Source organism: Pungitius pungitius, chromosome 14, assembly GCF_949316345.1.
Source record: "Pungitius pungitius chromosome 14, fPunPun2.1, whole genome shotgun sequence".
Taxonomy (NCBI): domain Eukaryota; kingdom Metazoa; phylum Chordata; class Actinopteri; order Perciformes; family Gasterosteidae; genus Pungitius; species Pungitius pungitius.
Window position 1 is genome coordinate 10,598,592 of NC_084913.1, and position 21,286 is coordinate 10,619,877.

General features: G+C 46.0%; 1 protein-coding gene across 8 annotated transcripts in view; it reads right to left on the minus strand.

Moving 5' to 3' along the window:
- meis2a (Meis homeobox 2a) overlaps positions 1-21,286 on the minus strand; it is a 73,740-nt gene continuing 52,454 nt past the window's right edge. For 3 of the 8 annotated variants that reach the window (XM_062557161.1, XM_037485851.2, XM_062557160.1), the window contains exons 10-12: positions 7,449-7,507; positions 5,563-5,673; positions 1-1,829 (exon numbers count right to left, since the gene is read on the minus strand). In XM_062557161.1, coding sequence (XP_062413145.1) covers positions 1,516-1,829; positions 5,563-5,673; positions 7,449-7,507 — 484 coding nt within the window. In that variant the 3' untranslated portion in view covers positions 1-1,515. Of the gene's footprint in view, positions 1,830-5,051; positions 5,152-5,562; positions 5,674-7,448; positions 7,508-21,286 lie in introns of all 8 variants that reach the window. The other 5 variants (XM_037485846.2, XM_037485847.2, XM_037485849.2 and 2 more) reach the window with 3 other exon arrangements.

Here is a 21,286-nt window from a genome sequence, read left to right on the forward strand (position 1 = left end):
TCAAAAATGAAATATTTATTACAGCATTTGTGACTGAACACCTTTTAAACATTACGTCACAGTCCTCATACAAGTATTTAATGTATTTTTGACAAAGCTTAAGGGAGACGGCATCTTATCATCTAGTGAGGAACACGTGCTGAAAAAGGAAGGAATTCATGGACATACAATATCAATGCCACAGCAGATCTGAAACTAGCAAAAACATTCTTTTTCAATTGAGGTAAACACATAGAATATCTAACATGAAACAATTAATAGACTGAACTCTGTACGAAGTTTGTTACAATATTCTCTCAGCTCCACCCCCCCCCCCCAAACCCACCCACACCCCAAAAAGCATTGAGTTCATAATTTAAGTATTTTTTTTCCATTTTTTTTTTTTTTAAGTTTCAGGTTTTTTGGTGCATCAACCATCAAATGCTTCTCCAGTGCTGCCGAATCAACGTCTGTGTCAGTATTGTCCTTATGGCAAAAATGTTGATCCGCAGATAAAGAAGCGCCGTAGGATGTTGCTTTTCCACTATTAAGCTTCCTTCAAGAGGCTCTTACCAATGAGAGTCCAGGGTACAAAAAAATAAAACAATATTAAAATAAAATGTATAAAACCAACACAATCCAGTGCTTGGGCAATTCAAATGAAGAACTTTTTTTTTTTCCTTTAAAACCGACAGGGCAACATTCATTCATGAACCAAAAAAAGAGGGGCATGACAAATGTTCAAACTGAATCTTCTGGAGCGATCCGGTGTCATTTAGCAGCCTTCTCCGATCATGCCCTGTTCTTATGGGGGACAGGACCTGATTGCCCTCTGTGGTTTGAGATGTTTCATCTTCTGGTTGTTTCTTTTTCTTTTATAGTGCTGTGCTGCGAGACAGTTTCTCCTCCAGGAAGGAGCACACACAGTGTGAGAGAGAAAAGGTTAACCTTTAATTCTAAAACTAGCTCAGGAAACATAAACCATGTGATCAACGAAAAATGCACAAGTTTTAACTTATTTATCTATACGTTTTATACTACAGTAGTTATAACTCTTGGAGTCTTTCTGTTGTTGTTTTTTTTAAATCTTCCAGAGTGATTTTATTTTAGAAGCGTTTGAGCGCGTCACATGAAAGTGTACTGAACATGTTTATGATGGTGTGTGAGTAAGTGTGCGAAAAGTGTGTGATTTCTAGAGTGTGTGCGTCCGTCCATTCTTTGCACAAGTGTACGTCAAAACATCTTCTCTTGATCTTTACCAAAAGCCCAAGACTTTACAAAGTGTTCTTGTCAGCTTGGTCCTCCGTTTTGGATGAAAGTAACAAAATTGACAAGTCTAAAAAAAAAAAAAGAAAAAATATCATCACAGCTGATCTGGAATTCTGTTTCTTTAGTGTCAAATTCTGGTCACAAGGATTTGCCTTTTATTCTTAAAAATAGTCTCCAAATAGGATTTACTGTGGCCTGCTGCTTTTAAAAAAAAAAAAAGTTTTCTTGTAGTAGCTGCTGTTGTCATGGTAGCAAAGTTTCCTTATACTATTGGGCATGGATGTCCAGGCCTTGTCCTCCAGCACTGGGGTCGAAGGGAGTGAGCAAAGGGGGTCTCTGTGCAGACATGGTCATTCCTGGATGCGATGAGGGTCCTCCATGCATCAGCATGGCGTGGTGAGGATGGTGATGAGGGTGGTGGGCGTGGGGGTGGTTGGGCAGGTATGCATGGAGTTGTGGTCCGTGTCGGAGCTGGGAAGGGTGAGGGGTCATCTGATGAGGGTTGGCGTAAGTTGGTGGGGCCATGCCCATGCCCATTGGACCGCTCTGAGGTACGTACTCCCCTGGCATGCCTGGTAGACCTGCGAGGGACACACAAAGAAAGAGTTTAATTAATTTACACACTCAATAAAACCATGACATGTTCCTTCTCCATTAACAGGGCTTAACTCAATTTAAACCCGTAACTTCAACGGCAAAGGCCTCAGCGGATTTTATGACACCGCGTCTGTAACTGCAGAGTTTTTTTGCTTCGACAAATAAAGACAGACATTATTGCACTGGGCTATTTTGGGCTGTAGTGAGTGGTTTACAATGCCCGGTGGTGTTGTGGTCGGGCCTCAGGTTGGAAAATGATCCTCCGTCATCCACAGACACTGCAGCCCAGGAAGATGTGAGGAAAACCAACCAGCCGTATTGATGTGGAGAAGTGCTAATTCTGTTCTATATACTATAAGTGGAACAGTCAATTCCCAAGTCGACTCAAGAGACAAACCAAACTGCCATTCCCTCATGGGAACGAGCCTCTGTGAACATGGTTGATTTAAAAGGCCTTTAAAGACTTGGTTAGCTGTATCAACAAGGCAGAAAGAAAAAAGACAGTTCAGTTCCACCGAATGAAAGCATTTTAAGCAAAAACAAAGGTCTGCTCTTAAATGCATGGAAGTATGGGCTTTGCCAGTAGAAAAGGAGCAGCAAAGATAAAAGCAAGATGGAAGAGAAAAGAAAGGAAATGCAGGGGTGTTATAATGACGTCCCCTAAGATGTACTTCGCTTCCTATGTGTGGAGACCTCAGCATGCTGGCATCTCTCACACTGTGACAGGACCCGGGACACAGAGCTGGCTCAGCAGTGCCACTGTTTGTCCTTTTTTTCACTGTTTGTTGAAATCAAAAAAAAAAAAAGAAGAAAAGAGTAAGCTGGTGGGGGGGGGGAGGTTCCTCCTGAAGCCTGGGACTGTAGTATGGGAACACGGCTGGTCTAAAGGCCTGGACCTTGGGGAGATGCAAGTGAGAGCAGGGGGTCCTGCTGGAGCCAGGGGGGGGCATGGGTCTGCGATTGGGTCTGGGCCGAACTGCTTTGTAATGTGAACCCCTGGAGGATTAGAAGCTGTAATAGGAGGGAAGAGGTCGCTGCAAGGTCACTAGGCATGCTCACTCTCTGCATTCCTCCACCTTAGTACACTGCAATTAAGAAATTACACTGGAGGGCCCCGGTGAGGGGAACAGGAGGACGAGGACAGAAAGGAAGAAAAAAAAAAAAAACAAGGACAGCAAAAGCCATGATTAATGAGCAGACGCATTGGTTGAAAGCTGTGCTATTTTCTAATACTCCCTTTTCATGTCAGTTCATTTGAAATGCACATGTTTGTCAGAGCAGGTCTCTTAAAACCTCACTACTGGGGTCATAAAATAAATAAATCATCGAGGGCGTTGTGGTATGATGGGTGCCCTCACCTCCATATAACCTACAGCAGCTCCTGTTAAAAGGCCCAGCAGATGTTTTTGACACTGTAAGCTGGTAATCTCCAGTCTTGTAAGCTGTATTCATTCTGTTAAGTAGATCTGAGACCCCCTCCTTTATTAACAAGAGTGGTAAAACCATCTGAAGACAATAACTGAGGACAGACCCCCCCCCCCCTCCTTCTCTCTCTCACTCCATCTCTGCATGCATGCCTCCCTGGCTGGCTGTGCACTTCGGTTATGGCACAGCGGCCCTGCTCAATGACTGGCCATAATTAAGTACCAAATATACCATATTGTGTGGCTGTGTAATCAAATCAAGAGAGGGTAATATTCCTCTGTATTAGGCTATTAATGTAATTGGTCATGAAGCATAAAGTATGTTACGTAATTAAATAGTCTAAAAATGATATAGCCGTGTATTAAGAATTAGCCAACCTGAGCAAATGTTGTCTCTGTGTGGCTGTTTTAGGGAACATTGCCTCCCGATTTTTTTTCTTTTCTGCCACCATTAGCAAAGACAGGAAGGAATGGGATAAAAACGAGCGAGAGACGGAGAGAAAGACAGGGAGAGAGAGAGAGAGAGATGGAGCAAGGACAAGAGGTGTGAAATGATCTCTGTCGGCAGAATTGCCGCTGTGACCCCTTGGAAAATTCAGTCCACCATTTACATATAAAGGGTTCTTTTAATCAAGGTAAGTGTTATTATATTGTGCCTCATTGGGCAAGGGAGTTTAGGTGTTAAAATAAAATCTCTTCTGCACTGCTGCCTTTTGGATGTGATATGTCTTGATTTTTCAAATGTCAGCACTGTGGCACAAGCGGGAGGGGAAATGGCCAGCTTAATCAGACTGCCGCCATTTAGCTGAATAGGGATTGGTGTCTGTGTGTGTGTGTGTGTGTGTGTGTGTGAGAGAGAGAGACGGAGAATCCGAATCACAGCGATACAGAGAGTCTGTATCTCTATGTGTGAAAGAGATTCCTTCCCTTTTAGATGCAGTCATGCTTGTGTCTTCAACCTTATAAATTTATCTCAATGTCTCCCTGCTCCTTTCTGTGCGACTCGGGTCAGGCTAGTCCCTGGCCCCCGCCCCCTCCTTAAATCGTCTCCCTCCAGTAAAAAATAATCAAAACACACAGACTCATTCCTCCCTTTACACAGCTCAAACCAAACCCCCAGTGAAGGATCGGCCATGTCACCCAGGGCCCGTATATCTCGCTCGGGGACCGTAATGTACTGCGGTGTTCCCGTCTTTGCATATAAGATAATTTGGGCATCAATCCTTCCCCAGACAGATTTATGTCACTCTGAGGACAGTTTCACTTCTCCTTCTTTATCGCTTCACTGGAGCCTGCTTAATTTCTCCCCGTCAGCCCCTTCCCCAGGAGATGTTATTTTTTCCCTAAATGTTCAACATTTGCATTGGCTGTCCGGGATGGGGAGAGCGATGGTGCTGTTGTGATGAATAAATTTGTGCGTGCCATGCCAGGTTGTTTCTTCCCCTCCTTCTTCTTCTTGTTGCTCCTGTTGTCTGGCGCCACAAGTCGACGGGTCTTCTCTGTCCCAGGACCCCCCCCCCCCCCCCCCCCCCTTTTTTTTCCCAAGTCCTAAATTCATCCTTAGGCTACCGCCATGTCCCCCCCCACCCCCACCCCCCCTATTTTCCCCTTAAAAGCGTCTGGCTAAAACAGCCATGCGTCCTGGTTTATAGTTATTGATGCTATGGGGAGAAGAGGCTCAGGATAAGAAGGACTAGCGCTGGTGATGTGAAAGAAAAACATAAAATCCACAGCCCGACAGTGTAAAAAAAAAAAAAAGAAGCAAAAGAGCCCAGTACTTACTTCACCCTTTTTTCTTTGCGTTTTGCTTTACAAGATGGAGGTTACATGTAGTGCCACTGCCCATCCATGCCCATATTCATCCCCATTCCACTCATAGGCCCTAGAAAGAGAAGATACACGCCAGAAAAGGGTCAGAAGGAGTTTGAATCACGGCGTATAGAGGAGAACCGCTGAGAGGGAGGGTGCGTGCTTAACGGTTGATGGCAAATTATTAGGGAGGTGGTTTGTCATGGCCTCCCACAAACCACTGTGTTATGATCATTTGAAAGGGGTTTTCCCAGAAGTGTTTAATTAGAGAAAAATAAAACAAGCAGGACAGACAGCCGACAGTCTCGAAACAGTGAGAGGTGTTATTGTGGGTGTGTAGCAGTTTTATTATCAGGTGACTTAATCTCCTGCTAAAGACAAGATGATCAGCGTTGATCATCTGTGCAATAAGTGAGGGTGAACATGGTGTCTGGTAAAAAGGGAGAGGGAACACGGATGCAGGAAGACGGGCGGACCGGCTTACCGGCTGGTCGGATCCCCATGTGTTGCTGACCGTCCAGAACGAAGCTGCCCATTGGCTGGCCCTCTGGACTGTATGCTGCTCCTTGGCTCACTGAAGGATCAAGAAGAAAACCTGATTGTAGTCAAAACGTGGACATGAAAAAGGGAGGGAGGGGGAAGAAGAGAAAACACACCAGACAATCAGCAATTGTCCCAGCTCAGGCCCAAACATACTGAAAGACATTGTGCTCATGTTTGTGAACCGCATTGACTGACGCGTGGCATGCAAACACGCATACAGTAGGTCCCAATGCATGCAAGCACCCTCATTCAATCACACACACACGCACGCACACACACACAGAAAACACACACACCCACACACACGTCATTCAAAACCACATTCCCATTGTTCTCTAAGAAGAAGGCATGCGGTTTGACAGGAGAAGAATGTCTGCCATGGGGCAGATCACCCAGTCAGGGCTCAAGTCAATAGTCATCTACTCCTCAACATAACGTCTAATTGAACATTATTGAATATTCTGAAGGATTCACCTGATTATCTGTTAAAATACAGAAGAATCAGTAGCAATCAATTTTCTCAGTTTGATCTTGTTTTGCCTAATATTAGCGCAGGTGAACTGATGCTCATTAGAGACTGTAGAAAATGATTTATTCTAGGACCGTAGCAATATAATCTTGGATAATCAGTAATTCCTAAAGATTAGGGGGAGCTGTTAGTCATGCTGTTTTTGTAGAGATTGTTGATTAGCTTATATCGGTTGCGTGCTAACAAATATTCCACTCAAGAGGGCTATAATTGCAGAAGGAGTCACCCACATTTGTAAGTGCATCTCATTTTAATCACGGCTCATGTTCATTTTGAACAATCTCCACCCCGGTGTGTGGGGACCTTTTTAAATTGGGGAGCTTGGTAATCAACAATAACAGCTTTTCCCTCCCCGAGACAAATTACTTGGGTTCTTTCTGGTAATGCCAAAGTCAATGAAGCTTAGGCTGGCTGAATCATTCCACGGGATCACATAGTTGCGTGTTTACTACTCAGTTGGTGCTTTTTGTAATCTGACTACAATTGATGTGGGAAGTAGATGTGTAATCAATTAGCAATAGGAGGCTTTTCGTAATCTATTTTAAGAAAGGAGAATTTCTCCATGCCTTGGCGTTAAATCAAAACATCACATCTGATTTAATCAAGGCAGAATGTTTAACTCATTATTCCTCCTAAGGGCAGTTTTCATGACTGAAAATACATTAACTGATAGCATTATGCAAAAAAAAAATTAAGCAGCTTTGTAGCAGGCTTGATATTTGAAACGGCCTCAATGACTACTTGATATTAAAATTCAGAAAAGTAATTCTTGAGGGAATAAAATAAAAACGCGGCAGAAAAAAAGTAAGGGGGGAATCCCTCTTAACCCTTGAAAAAAAAAAAATCCAAAAAAAAAAACAGCCTTAAAGAGGAGATAACTCATAAATTGCTGCTAGCATTTCTGGCACTCCTCTTGTGTCCAATTAGTAACTCACAGGGAGGGTGCTAATATACCTCTCGCTGCACTTAGACTGGGAAATCTCCAATTAGATTCAATCAGCAAACGGCATGCACCCACAGCTTTACCCATTTCATACAGAAAATGGAAAAGGGGGGAGATGACAGTGAGGGAGTAGTAGAAGAGATTTTTTTGGAGGGGGGTAGGGGGAGTAGGGGGAGTAGGGGGTGGAGGATGCCCCTTTAAAAAAAAAAAAGCTGGGCTCCAGGCATAAAATGCTTGCCAGCAAAGGATTTGTAAAGAGAGTCTACATGCGGGAGGAAAGAAAGAGAGAGAAGCAGCACTCAGCTGCTCTACGTCCACTGGGTTGTTGTTGTCGTATTTTTTTATTTTTATTTACCTGCTCGATTTGACTGGTCAATCATGGGCTGTACTATTCTTCTTCTGGCGTTAATGAACCTGGCAGAGAGAAGAGAAGGGAGAAGAAGAAGAAGAAAGAAAAAAAAAACAGAGGAGAAAAACAAACGTTAAATCAGCCCGCATTCACACACAGAGAGAGAGATTCATCACAAGCCTCCACAAAGACAAAACAGTTTTGCATGACTTAATGGCAACATTAGCCACCGAGTCCTTGAAAGAGGCGCTCACAACAAAACAGCAACAAACAAAAGGGCAATTGTGTGCTGACTTAGGAACCCAGCGAGGGATACTTTTAATGTTCCTTATGATCTATTCCCCGTTCTTTTAATAAAGCTTTTGATTACGTTTGGTTGCTATGGGCACCGGGGAGACATTCCTCAAGTATTAAGTGCAGCCTGGGCACAGAAGAACCCTCATTGTGGCACATCCCTCTCTCCTGCTGTCTCACATAGCGACTTCACACATACTGTATGGCATTCTGTCTACGGTCCATTCTCCGAAACAACCTTGTCTCTGGATTGTTACCACCCATTGGAATTTAAGTTAGCAAAGTGCAGGATACAAATGGTTCCTTTCATTACTCCCCACCATTCCTCCCCCACCTACCCCCTCTGCCTCTGTGGGACCCCCACTCTGGCTTCATTGTAGGGGGTTCTGCTCCCTTCCAGCTGTCTAGAAATGAGGACCAGGCATAGGCCACTCCGTGCTTTCACAAGGTATTGTTATGTCAGCGAGCCCATCAATTAGGCTGTCTGAAGTTTTATCACCACCACAGCAGCGAATAAGTGCAGCTCCACAAAGCCTCCCCAGCCGGCCTTGCTCCTGTGGCTTTTCCAGTGTAGACCCAGAGGTCATCCAGAGGTGAATGCCAGCCAGGGGCAACCTTTTTAACTTGGAATGGAGATGCCTTGGGCTGTGTCAAACACAAGCTGGCAGCTCGGGCCGAGCAAGATCTTCCCCTTCCTGTCTTTATTCTTCTTTTAGCCTCTTTTTTTTCTCTCTGTCTCATTCACTTTCACATGATACAAACGTAGCATGGACTAAGCACTACAGGTACCTCCATGTGGTTGATATTAAAGACGGGTTTCAAACCACATTGGAGCTGTCCAGCATGGAGTCCTTTGCTGGTTCCCCAAAAGCACAGGAGAGAAAAAAAACAAGGCCCCACGGGCCACCGCCCTTCGCTAGCGTACGGCCTGCTCGGCACCGTCAGTACGGTAAAGAACTGGTCATTAGAAGGAAGAGAGATCTGGAACCAATTTGGGCTCCTAATCCCCCATGAAGCCCTGATACCTGCCCTTACCTTCTCCAATGAACTTAAACGCCTGTAATCTGCCCGGCTCAAAGTGACATGGTTAAAGGTACAAAATGCACGGTTGGGAGAAGAGAGCCGCGGTGCTCATTTGCCAGGGGGCATCCAGAGTGCAGTAAGCAGGGGTGCCGCGGGCCCCAGAGAGAAAAAAGATGAAACGCATCCATATGAGAATGAGAGGGATCAAAAGTGGAGAAAGGGAGGTGAGCTGCGCCAATAAAAGTTGGATTGGAAATTATATGATTGTAATGCATGACTTGCGATTTCAAGGAGGAATGAGGATTAAGGTTTATTAAGTGTGAAAGTATTTTTCCATAGAAAAAAAGAGGGCAAAATATTCCTAGATGGCTGTGCTGTCAGAAATACCTGCCGTGTTTAAGAGAGAAAGACACTTCCAGCATCAAAACCAGCTGAGCAAGTAAGCAGAAGGACTCCTGGTATCACACTCACAGTAGAAGGCCTGCCAAAAAATATGTCCCGCTTTCTCCCCTCGTGGAAGCATCAAGGGTCTCAAAATCACAACCATGTGCATTCTTACCTATTCTGGGACATAACCATAAACACATAATAGCAGGAATGTCCTTCCCAGGTGCTAAATTTGTCAATATGGTTTCTGGTGACTGCAGAAGAAATACTCAATGTACTGGAGAGTGTGCTGTGATTCTAGATACTTCTTTGAAAACAGTGTTCTCCCACTTATGTTTATCCAGAACATTTCTGACATCCAGGGAAATAGGTTTAGCTATCATTGGAATGGTATTAATTAAGTATTTTCTGAGATGAACCTGCTTTTCGTCAACATTCCCTGTTAGTCGACCACCGCCATATCTCACACACATGCTCTGTTTTGTATGCTAAAGAAGTTGCCATAGTAAAGCAAGGGGCGATGCAGTGCATTGGGGGGAGTGGGGGGGGGGGGGTGACCAAGGGCTCCTCTCGTGGCCTTAGAGCACCTTTTATCAGTCTGAGTAAAGCCAATTGAGATTATCAGAGCCAGGCCTGATAACACTGTTTTCCCTCAGCCCGTGAGCTGCTAATGGTGTGTGCTTAAAACAACACAACCAGGAATCCTCCAGAGATGAAGGCCGGTCAACCTGGGATAGCCGGACAGATGGACCGATCTGAAGACCCAAGGCCCTGAGAGAGACACCCGAGGTTGACCAGAGGGACGAAGAATTCCCGACCACTCGTTAAAACATACGTGTGCGCGCTGTAAATCTACACATCAACACCATGGACATGACCACAACCACCGCCAGTGTGTCTGTAGACTAACCAGAAACCAGGAGGCTCACAGGGGACACTAGCTAAAAACCTCCAACCAAAAGCCCATGTTTTATTATCTACATCTGGTGGTCTAGCTTATTACGGCCTGCCTCTGCTCAATGTTAGTGCACAGAAAGACCAACACACACCTACACACACAGCCTCCCAGCATGGGAACTCCATGCTGTCTTCAAACAAATAATTAAAGGCAAGGTTAGGGGGTCGTGTGGAGGTCATTCCTTGGGATACAGCTCAGAATGTGTACATTATCCCAGGAGGAAAGGGGGCCGATGGGGGCAGCGGCACACTGCTGTTTAACGTAAGCAACTGGCCGGTTCAAGCCAATAAGCCCGTCACACATTTTCAAGTTGCATATCAAGAACTGCTCCTGCAGTGCTAAGAATGCGTTGGAGCGTTCATGTGAATTATGTATGCACGTCAGTCAACGTGCGTGCATGTCCACCGCCGGCGCATTCCTCACAATCTGCTTCCAATTGGCCGACAGTAGCCCTTCCCGCTGACATACCCCGAACAGCAAAGTGTGTGCAAACACGAGTGTACATCCAGATGCAACATGTCGACGGGAAGAAGGAGAAACCCTGACAACACGTAGTGCTACGTTTACTAGCGCCCTGTGTGTTCATTTACAGATTGCAGAGGAAAAGGATGGGTAGACATGAACGATGGAGCCAAGGCAGCAGGAGTCCACTCAGGGTCTCTGCTGGGCTGGATCAACATGACACCCCTAGGCACTAATATCTGCCTCACACACAGGAGGGAAACACTTTTCAGAGAGTGCCTGCTTAGGTGCTAAATACTCTGGCTAGCGCACAATGTTATGCTATACCGAGTGTGTGTGAATGTGAGTGCGGAGTGGGTGAAGGTAAGGGCTGGTCAGAGACAGGTGAATATACTTGATAAAGAAGTTGCATAATTCTAAAACATAGGCTACTACTTTCGCTCTATGACCCTTTCTGGTAAAGGGAAGTTTTGGAGGTGCAGGTAGTTCGGAAATGAAATCACAGAAAACCGGTCTGTCAGACTTGTGTTTATTCTTGTTTTTTCTTGCTTCCTCATCTCAATTCATCAGAAATGCCTTGTTTCTGGGTAGCTGACTTGCAGCCACACCTGGTAACTCGCTCCTGTTGTCAGCATTCCTTCCCCCAGAAATCGGCATGCAAACCACCCTACCCTAGAGCACAGCCAGGAGAGAAAGAGAGTGTGATAGAGAGAGAGAGAGAGCCTTGCTGCTTGGCTGGCCAATTGCTGTGGAGATCGGAGGGAACCCAGCCAATCAGGAGTAGGGTCACTCGTTTGACGAGTTTGTGATGAAAGAAAGAAACTGAGCCTAGAGCCAGAGTGAGACAGCAGAGAAAAACTGAGCGTGTATCCTCTGAAGAAAAGACCGCCGGACTGCTCTGAATGTACGCCGGTTGAAAGTGTGAAAGAAGGAGGCCGAAAATTGTAACGCAGAAAATTGTTGACAGTTCATCACTTCACGGGCTGACCTGCAACTGCCCATTTTGACAGCTCCCATGCAAGGGACACGGGGGCGAGTTTATGTTTGTCAGTCAAATTCTTTAGGCCTCCGTGTGTCTTTGCAGGAGGACCGGATGCAACGCAATCTGAACAAGAACGTGCTGAACTCGATAGCTGATCACAGCCTGCAAACACGACTGTCCTCTGGTTCCTATTATAGCTCATTGCTTCCATACATCTGCTTCAGACAGAAATAAAGATTCCAAACCCCCAGCCACTGAGTCACAACCCACTCGAATCAAAGGTTTGATCCCTCCCTCTCCAACAAAAAAAGAAAAAGAAACCACTACCAGGAAGTTCATGCAAATTAACCCCATGAGGAGGGTGTGTTTAGTATAAGCAAACACTAATTATTGTCTAGTCAGACAGTTGGGCAGTCGGGGGCTGCTGAACCTCAGCACTGATCTACTGTACTGTCAACAGCCCTGATTGAATCAGCTCAGATCTTGACACCACACTGAACCCACAGTATGGATTTATCATAAAGTCTCACAAAGGAGCGTTCAAATGGCTTTACTCCTCCAGGATGGAGATCATGGACAAAGAGATGGGGTCGGAAAAGGGAAGCTTCCTCAAGCTCATCCTATCTGAGACAGTTTCCCTTTTTCTATCCCTTTTTCCTTCCTTTAAGTACAAACAGGAGTCAAGAGACATAAGCCGGGCAAACATTACCTCACCCCGTGTTTGATTTAGTGCAGATGTGAAGCGGAGCGAGGCGGGATCTTTTTTTTAAGGAACGTCAGAGAGGGCCCACGTTTAGTGCAGCCACTGTGTTTACATAGTTCTACCTCTCTCTCTCTCTCTCTCTCTCTCTCTCTCTCTCCCCCTCTTTCCCTCGTCCACTGTGCCTCCAGACCCCCCCTCCACACTCTTTTGTCGGCCTCTCAAAGGGGGACTGTTTCACCTCTATTCCATGGACTTTCACTGACCTGTTTTTCTTACCCTTTTTATTACTCCACTCATTGCCCTTTTGTGGCAAGTCCCCGGCCCCCTCCTCCGCCCGATATGAGTAACATTTGCATTGCTCCGTCAGTCTAGCTGCAGAAGTCATTCCTCTCTGAAACCCGGGGAGTGCGAGTCATTAAGGCTTTGAGTGGAAAATCAGACAAAGAATTATATATTTGTGTTGCAAACTCACACGATTTAACGAGCAGCTAATTAAAATAAATCAATAGCACTGCGGCATGCTCGCTCCCTGTCTGTCTCTCTGCTCTCGCTCGGAAATTCTGTCAGCACGAAAGTGGAATGCTGCAGTGTGGGCTACAATGCTATTCTAGGAACGGTTTTACCCTTAAAATCAGGCTTCAACCACCGCCTATGCATTACGGTGGATGCATGTGCAAAAAGTAACAGTGAATACTGGAAAAATACAGTAATAATCCCAGAGGTAACACTGCAAACTGCAACAGCAGGACCAACAACAAAGGAAACCAACATAGACATCTCTCCCTCTATTTGCCCTCCCATCCAACACCTTCTCCACTCTTCCCCCCTGTCCGGTGAGGGCATGTCACCCCTGGGCCTTGCAGTCCAGCAGCATGACCCCTGCATGGCGGGCTGTGCGGCCCCAGCTGCTGACTGTCCGTCAAACACCTCCAGAGCAGCGTTGGGCCAGGAAGACCACGCTTGTTGCCCCTTTGATCCGGCAAGCAGCAGCTGCTGCTCCACACAGCAGCACTTTGTTCCTCTGTCTCTTCACCCCACTCTGTCCTACGGCACTAAACACTGAATCCAGTGCAAAAGTGGAGGGAGCGAAAGGGGAAGAGGGAAAAACAAAATGTCTGAGTTATGGAAAGAGGGGGATGGGTTTAAAAGAGTCCGTTTTTTTTCCCTCCCGAAACAACATCAACAAGCTCTGACAACGGCAGCGGGGGGGTTTTCTTGGCCCCCGACACAGCTCTCAGGCATCTTCTTCTTGACGCTTCACCCTCCCTTCTCTTTTAAGAGACATGATAGTTATTGTTCAAATCAGCCAGGGTGAATGGAACGGGCCGAGGCCAAGCCTGCCCCAGGCGTCAACACACCTGTGTGAAAGAGACCGTATTGTAGTAACCCAACATGGGAAACCTGCCGCAGCCCGAGCAGCTTTTCGGGAGGAAGGGTCTTTCAGACTCCCTCCAGACGGTCCCCTAATATTTCCCGTCATTAACTTCCTTTTCCTTTGAGGCTGGCACCCCTGCCCTGGAGTGTGTTCACGAAAAAAAAAACTGTTGTTTTTGAATATCACCACCGCACAGAGGGAAAGAGTGGACCCACCTCTAACGTGTCAGCGACGCCTCTCTCTTCTCTTACCATTGGGCTCAGACCTCCTTTACGACAACACCTTATTACCGCGCATATTCTCCGCCCGTCCAGGAGCCGAGGGACTAACAGCTGTGTTTTGTGTTGTTTGAGGAGCATCTGAAAACATTCAGCGTATGTCAATACTAGCCCCCCCCCCCCCCCCCCCCCCCGTCAAAGGTTCCAGCACATAGCGCGTGACAGAGGTCGTCAACACCGGAAGGTAACACTCGCACTTCATAAGCCAGATCCTCACCTTTTGGTTGGGTGAGAGCTTCCTGCTTTCATGCAGTGCCAGCGGGAAATAGAACATAGACGCGCTGGCACGCACAGAGATGATGCTCAGACATCCACAGAGGAGAGAAAGAAGGATTCCAGCACTGTGGTTATGCCGGCCTACCCAACAGCCCTCTTGAGATGAGAGGGTACGCTTTACAAGATCGCCCCACTTTCTCAGTTGCGTAGAGTCCCAACCCCTGTAGAGTGCCGGATTCTCTCCATCCCACAATGCCAGGCCTTTTGGGCTCCTTTGTTTGTCTCTGCGAGGCCTCAGGTATAATCTCCGCTACCACTTTAATCATACAAATGTGAGACTGTTTCAGCCTCCCTGTTTCCCTCTTGCAATCTTTCCATCTCTATTTCCTTCAAACACTCCTTCCTTGCCTTGCCTCTTGCTCCATCGTCGTCTGCTCCCTTTCATTCTCAACCCTTTTCCCCCTCTGTGCCTGGTAATCGAGTGAGAGATTCTGCGACTCTGTGACTCCCGCTTATTGTCAGATATCAAACAGGGGCGGCTCTGTGGATTACCAGGGGAAGCTGATAATGGCATGATAGAGGCGTGATATTTCAAACAAAATTGAGTGTCAATTGCCTGCATCGTCTAGGCAACACAAGTGCCTGCTCCGCAGCAGCCAGGCAGGAAATAAGGCCAATCTATTTCCTTTGCTTCATATCAAACGCCTCTACTTCTCTCTCCTTTATAAGACTATAATGGGTTTGGCTCAAAGAGGAAGAAGAGGGGGTCTGCCAAGAGGGGCTCCAGCAGTTACGTCCTGACGCAACACACATACATTGTCTGGGTACACTTGTGAGAATGCATGTAGACACACACACACAGACACTTGCACACAGACACTTGCGCTCCTTAATCTCGAACGCATTAGCGGAGCCAATGGGAGGTTACATACGCTGGATGCCCCCATTTTACCACCCCACCCAAAACTTAAAAAACTCCTCACAGTGCTGTACTATTAGCCATGCATTTAGGGCAGTACAAATGCACAGCAGATATTAAAGTGACACCTAGTGCACTATTAGAGCTAAAGGAATGAGAGTGTGTGTCTCCCTGTGTGTGTGTGTGTGTGTGGGTTTAGGAATTCTCACTTCTACTGGGAAGTTATCATCTTCTCAACATTGTGTCTGTTGCGGGCGGAGCGACGGTTTGGACCAAACAAGTTTCCACGATGCGTCTGAATTAGTGCGTTTGCACATATTAGTGACGAGACTCATTGGTCAAATGTTGTCAGCTTGCCGCTGACTTCCCTACTGAATAATTAATCTTCAGTTTCAATTGCACATAATTGCTTTGACACACATACGGATCAACACAGGCACACAAACACACATCCGCAGGCACAGTCAGAAGCAGACTTTAGGGATAAAAAGCCCAACAGCAGGCAAGCGATATAAATAGCTGCTGTTTTTGGAGAGGGCTGCTGGCAGAAGCAGCACCGACACTATAGAGTGGACCGCTGGGACTCGAACGTGCCTGCTGGCCTGGAGAGAGCCCTCGGCCTCTCAGATCAGCTCTACCAGTGACTGCGTACAGCTTTGAATGGCCTCTTTTATATGTGACAGCCTGAAACAAATGTGACAGTCTTCCATTCAGCCCACAATGCAAAATGAATGCAAGCGTGTGAATTATTTTATCTTTGCAGGTCAAGAATAACATTTTTGAGGAATGACTTTGTCCCTGATTTGTCTATTACTTCCAAATAGGTGATACTATCTAATGAGGGCTAGATCATTTCGGAGACTTGCTGCAGAAAGTCTCAGTATAACGAGGAGATGATGGGGGGGGGGGGGGGGGGGGGCGTTCCAAGCAGACTCTGTCAACCCCCACTAGCCGACCCCCCTCGTCGCTGCACATGCTCACCGAAACTCCCGATTGAAACATCATTGTCGATAATGGGTAGAATAAATATTCATAAGTCTGGGAGGAGAAAACCCCTAGATTAGGGTAATGTACTCGTCATTGTTTCCCCCTTCCTTTATCCAGCTCTTCCTCTGTATCTCTGCATCTTGTTATGCATTTAATAGTGTTTGCTAATAGTGGCTAATTCCTCCAGCTCTCTCCAATAACTTTGTCAAAGCCTGTGTGTGTTTGTGCACGCATGTGGAGAAAATGTGTCGGCAAGATGCACCGTTCGTTGCTCACCTCTCCCAAATTGCTAATTACCGGGTTAGATATCTCCAAGATGTTGGGCCACGGTCCAATTAGGATTGGATTGTTTTTGTGCAGAAGCCCTTTGACTCCTTCCCTTTTCTCCTTTCCCTCCCCGTTTTTTGCTTGGCACAGACTCCACTGATATCTCATCCATAACAGGCCTGAACTGGGGTAGAGCGTGGCTTAAACAAACAAAGGGCTATATTGATTTAAAGGGTCTTCCATGATGGGCTTATTGGCCTGCACCTCAAAGCCAGACGGGCACCAGGCCATGAATCACAGCTTCAGAAAACACACAACAGGTAAGAATAACACATCAGAGAATTGTTAAGGATGTCATTACAACTCTCTCGCCCTTTCATATTCAAAAACACTCGCTCTCATTGTGTCTTAAAAGAGGGGGAGGAAGTAGGGTTTATTTTTACCGTGACCCCACAAAAGCAAGCAAATATTAATTTACATGCCGTTATTGTATATACAAGTACAGGGATGGAGGGAATGAAAAATGTGCAAGAGGGAGGTAAAGAGAAACAGGGGGAATGAGTGACGGAACGAGCGTGCCTGGACAGAGAGAAAATACCTTGTGGAGGTTCACAGAGTTTAAAGAGCTCAGGCAAAGAAGGAGATCCTGTCCTCTCTGGCTCCAACACACAGACACACACACACACACACACACACACACACACGCACACACCGCTACCCACCCTACCTCAAGGCCATTCTGTTACACCTGGTCACCTTTATCCTTCTTAGTCCCCCACACCATCACCTCTCTCTCCAAACACATACACAACGTTCAGTAACCCAGAACACATCGCCACATAGATAAACATAGCAGCACCCTTTGGCTAACACACTGCTCCCGGCTATCTCCCTCGGCAGATAAAACTAATTATTCCAAATCTACTCTGTCAGGTTGTCTGATCCTCTGGGGCTTCATTTTAAATCTCTCTCTATCTCTCTCTCTCTCTCTCTCTCTCTCTCTGCCTCAGTCTCAGTCATAATCTACAAAAAGAACACAAATCCGTGCCATATGACCTCCAGAGTAAAAACCTAAACACTGTTACTAGCCGTAGCAGCTAAATCGAATGGTTTCTCTATAAAAACGGACATTTTTATTTTTAAATTTGCCACCCTACCACTTTCGATTCCATAAAAAAAAACAGTGAACAAGTCTCATACTATAAACCCCTTTGAAATATCAATAGAAAATGCATTACATCACCTAGCATACAACCCAACGGACTTATGCACCTTTTCAGACGTCCAGTCCATCTGTTGGCTCTTGCCGTTGGCACCGATGTCAGGCTTTAGAGCTAAATAAAGGCCAATATCCCAAGGTTTCCAGCTGCACGCTGAAAGCCTTCGTCCCAATGAGCTCTTAAGGCAAATGGAAGCTCATAAACAGAGACTTGACTGTATAGACTTTGCATTTTATCTTTCAACAGATTCCCCTTTTTATGGGCCAATGACCCCTATAACGGAGAGGAAGGCAGGGACGAGCAATATGGGAGGACGGGCGTTCGGAAGGGCGACAGTGAGGAGGTTAAGAAAGAAGACGATGGCGCACAGAGCAGAAGAATGAAAACGAGGTACAGGTTGGCAGAATGAGAGAGAGAACTGGGGTCACAAATCTTGCTGCTATTCTAGTACGTGACATCTTCGCTCGTTTGCGGCTGCTCATTAACAAACAATACTGCTGTGAAATTGGTTTAATGACAAAGTAATAAAATTGCTATTCTGCTCACAGATGGCCTGAGGCACAGGGAGATTCTGGCAGGCTTACTGTGGCTGCCCGTGTGCATTAAGCTGCTTGTTCATGAAAACAGCATCCTACACTTTCTTTCTCACTATCCCCAACCTTTTTTTTATCCAGTTTAAGTTCTTTCTCTTCCTGCAAATGAAATAAATTAACCTACTTTCCTTCCTTGTATTCTCCTTGAATTGTCTCTGTCCCACACTCTCGCCCGTTTCCCTCTCCTTCTGAGTTCCTCTCTTCTGTTTCTAGAGTATTATCCTCCTCCTCTCTCTCTCTCTCTCTCTCCAGCTCTCACCCCTAGTACAGAAATCTTAAAAATAAAAAAAATAAGTCTCGCCCACGCAAACGTAGCTCGATTTTATTTCAAACGCGGAGCCCTTGTTATTAAACGACCCACCAATAAAACCAAGCCGTTGAGGAATAAAAGAGCCAAAAGCAGCAGAGAAGTACAAAGACCTCCCTCCTCCCGTCTCTCTCGCTAATGCTTTCCCCGTAATGCCTCTTTCAGCTCTTTCCCTTTCTATCTCGCCTCGTCTGGCTTCGTTCTGCTTGCATGCCGTCTTTGCTGGGAGAATTCCACAGCCTTGGAGAGAGTCTTGAGCATGTAATGGGAAAACAAGTAAGAAAGCATTCATTTTTGAGCATGATCGCCCACCAGTGCCAATTCTTTACAAAGCACCACCTGTTTTTCATAACTCTAGACTCGAGGTGGGTACTGGGCTGCTCCGTCGTCACGGTGGGTGTCCATGCCATGCTATGACCCAATGTGCCCCCAGTGCCTGATAAAGTGCAAGTGGGCCCCGTTAATCACATTGAGCGTCGCAACAGTGGCATGTGCTCACATGTACTCACACGCAACACATATACTGTGAGTGCTCACATAAACATAGTGGCGCACATTAGCATCAGCTGTTCGAGGCTACCATGGCTTATCCTCTAAGTACGGCATGTGTCCAGATTGCACCCGCGAACAGATATTTGGAACCCTAACAACTGCGGAACCAAATGAAAAACCAAATGAGACCTACTTCAACAGTGAACTGTTACATTTTACTCTGCCAATAATGAAAATATGGCTTTACAAATGGGTTCCTGGTTCCAAAACAGATAAAATGGGATTATTATTACAGCATCAAGAAAGCGGCCAGATCAAATGAACTTAGCGGGTAGGGGGTGCTGGTAAGGGGGCTGGCACTTGGGATCTGACAACAGAGTCAATTCTGCTAATTAACTGCCAATTAGCGGTCCCTAAATGAGAGGGATCATGATGCCTGTGTTGGCAGCGCCCCGACAGTCTCTCTCTCTTTCACTCTCTCTCTCTCTCTCTCTCTCTTTCCCAGTCATAGCCATATATACACTCATGCCTGTGCACAAAGACACACTAGAGTGATGTACACACAAACACAGTCGCAACCTCTCCACACTCCAGCTGTATATTTAGAAAGCCAGGGGCATAAGATGGCCACTGCCGGGAGTCCCTGGTTGAGGCCAAAAAAAGGCCTGACATTTCCATCTGGGTCAAAGTTAGACAGATAACCAGCAACTTCAGTCAACTGGCCCAACAGGCAGGCAGACAAGTGAGACATAGGCAGGGATATGGAGAAGGGGACCTCGAAAGAATCTGAGATTCACAAGACTTAAATACTTATGAAGAATGTGGAAAAAAAGAGGCGTCTGGGTCAGTTTCATAGCTTTATGTTACATTTGGAAAATATTAGTTATTATTTTGCATTTCATTAGGAGCTTGCCCGCCAAACCAGAGGATCATAAAAAATCATAAAAGCCAATGTTTCTTAGTGTCAACTGGATTGGGGAATAGAGGATGGAAAATGCTGCAGCAAGAGGAGGAAGACGTTTGGCTTTGGTTTTCCTCCTTGTTCTCAGCTGCAGTAAATCTTCTTCTCATCTCTATTGGGCAAGTTAAAACTTTGAAAAGTCTGGAGAGAAAGGGGAAAAGAAATAATCTGAAAGGGAATGGTGGAGGTTGAGTGATGGGAGTTTTAGATTTAGTTTTAATCTGCATGCTGAGCTTTGAAGAGCAATCTTGGGAGTACATCAGGATTGTTACTACTTTTTTTTTATCTGTAGAATCCTTCAGAACTCTCTGTTAAACTTTTATCTTATTTATTTAAGCTAAACACCCGTCTTAATCTGCCATTCACTGAACGCATGCGTTCTTATTTTTCCATTCAGTTGTCGTGATACAATGGAATTAGATATCTAAAACATATCTAATTCATACACGAAATGCGCAGTGAGTAATATGAGAGTGTTTGTCTTTCTGGTGAGGCTTCATGGATACAAGATATAAGAAACAAACAAAAAACAATCAGTGCGCCATGCCCTGAGTGTGGAAAGATTGAGTCTATTTCGTCTGTTCCGTGGGCACAGGCTGCTCGGCGCCGTCGTCTGCCGGATATCCTTCTCTTATCATGTGACCTGTGCTCCGACAGGGGGCAAAGGTTGGCTGCGATCCGCCCCTGTGTCTTAATAACTCACTCATTGTATTCCTTTCTGCCGCTAATTAGAGCCTCTCCCCTGTGTGTGTGTGTGTGTGTGTGTGTGTGTTGCGTATGGGTCTCTACATGTATTCCCTCCTGGGCTGTATAGAGAAGGTAGAGAAGTAAAAATAGAGTGTGGCTTAGTGCCCTCTTTATTGTTATTAGTGCTCCATTGGCACAGCAGTCAGTCATCAGAGGTGCCAAGAACTGACACATGCCCTCTCTGACTTGCTCTGCCTCCTCTATCCTTTCTATCCTGTATCCTACCTCTCTCTCTCTCTACGCCATGGAAGCTAGCTGCCTGTGAGACGAGGGAATAATGAGGGGACGATTTCCTTCCCTTTTTTATGCTGTTTCTCTTACTCATCTGTCATCGGCATCATCTCTCAGGCCAATGTAATAACCCTGCGTGCATGCACTGTATGCTTGAATGTGTGTGTGTGTGTGAGTGGTAAATAATGACGGGATTGTTGGTGTGTGTGCGTTTATGGCAGTGAGTGAGGGCACATCATGTTGGGCCTGACGCTGAGACATGAAAGGATTTGGTCAGGCCCCATTTAGCCCACACTGATAGCAGGACACCAGGGCCTGCTGAGGCAGGCAAATATACTCCTAGATATTGTAAACTGTGAACGCTTCTCCAGCGGAAAGACACCCAATTCTGCCGTTTCACCTACTTGGCTATCCCAGAATGCCATGTGTGACACGTCCCTCA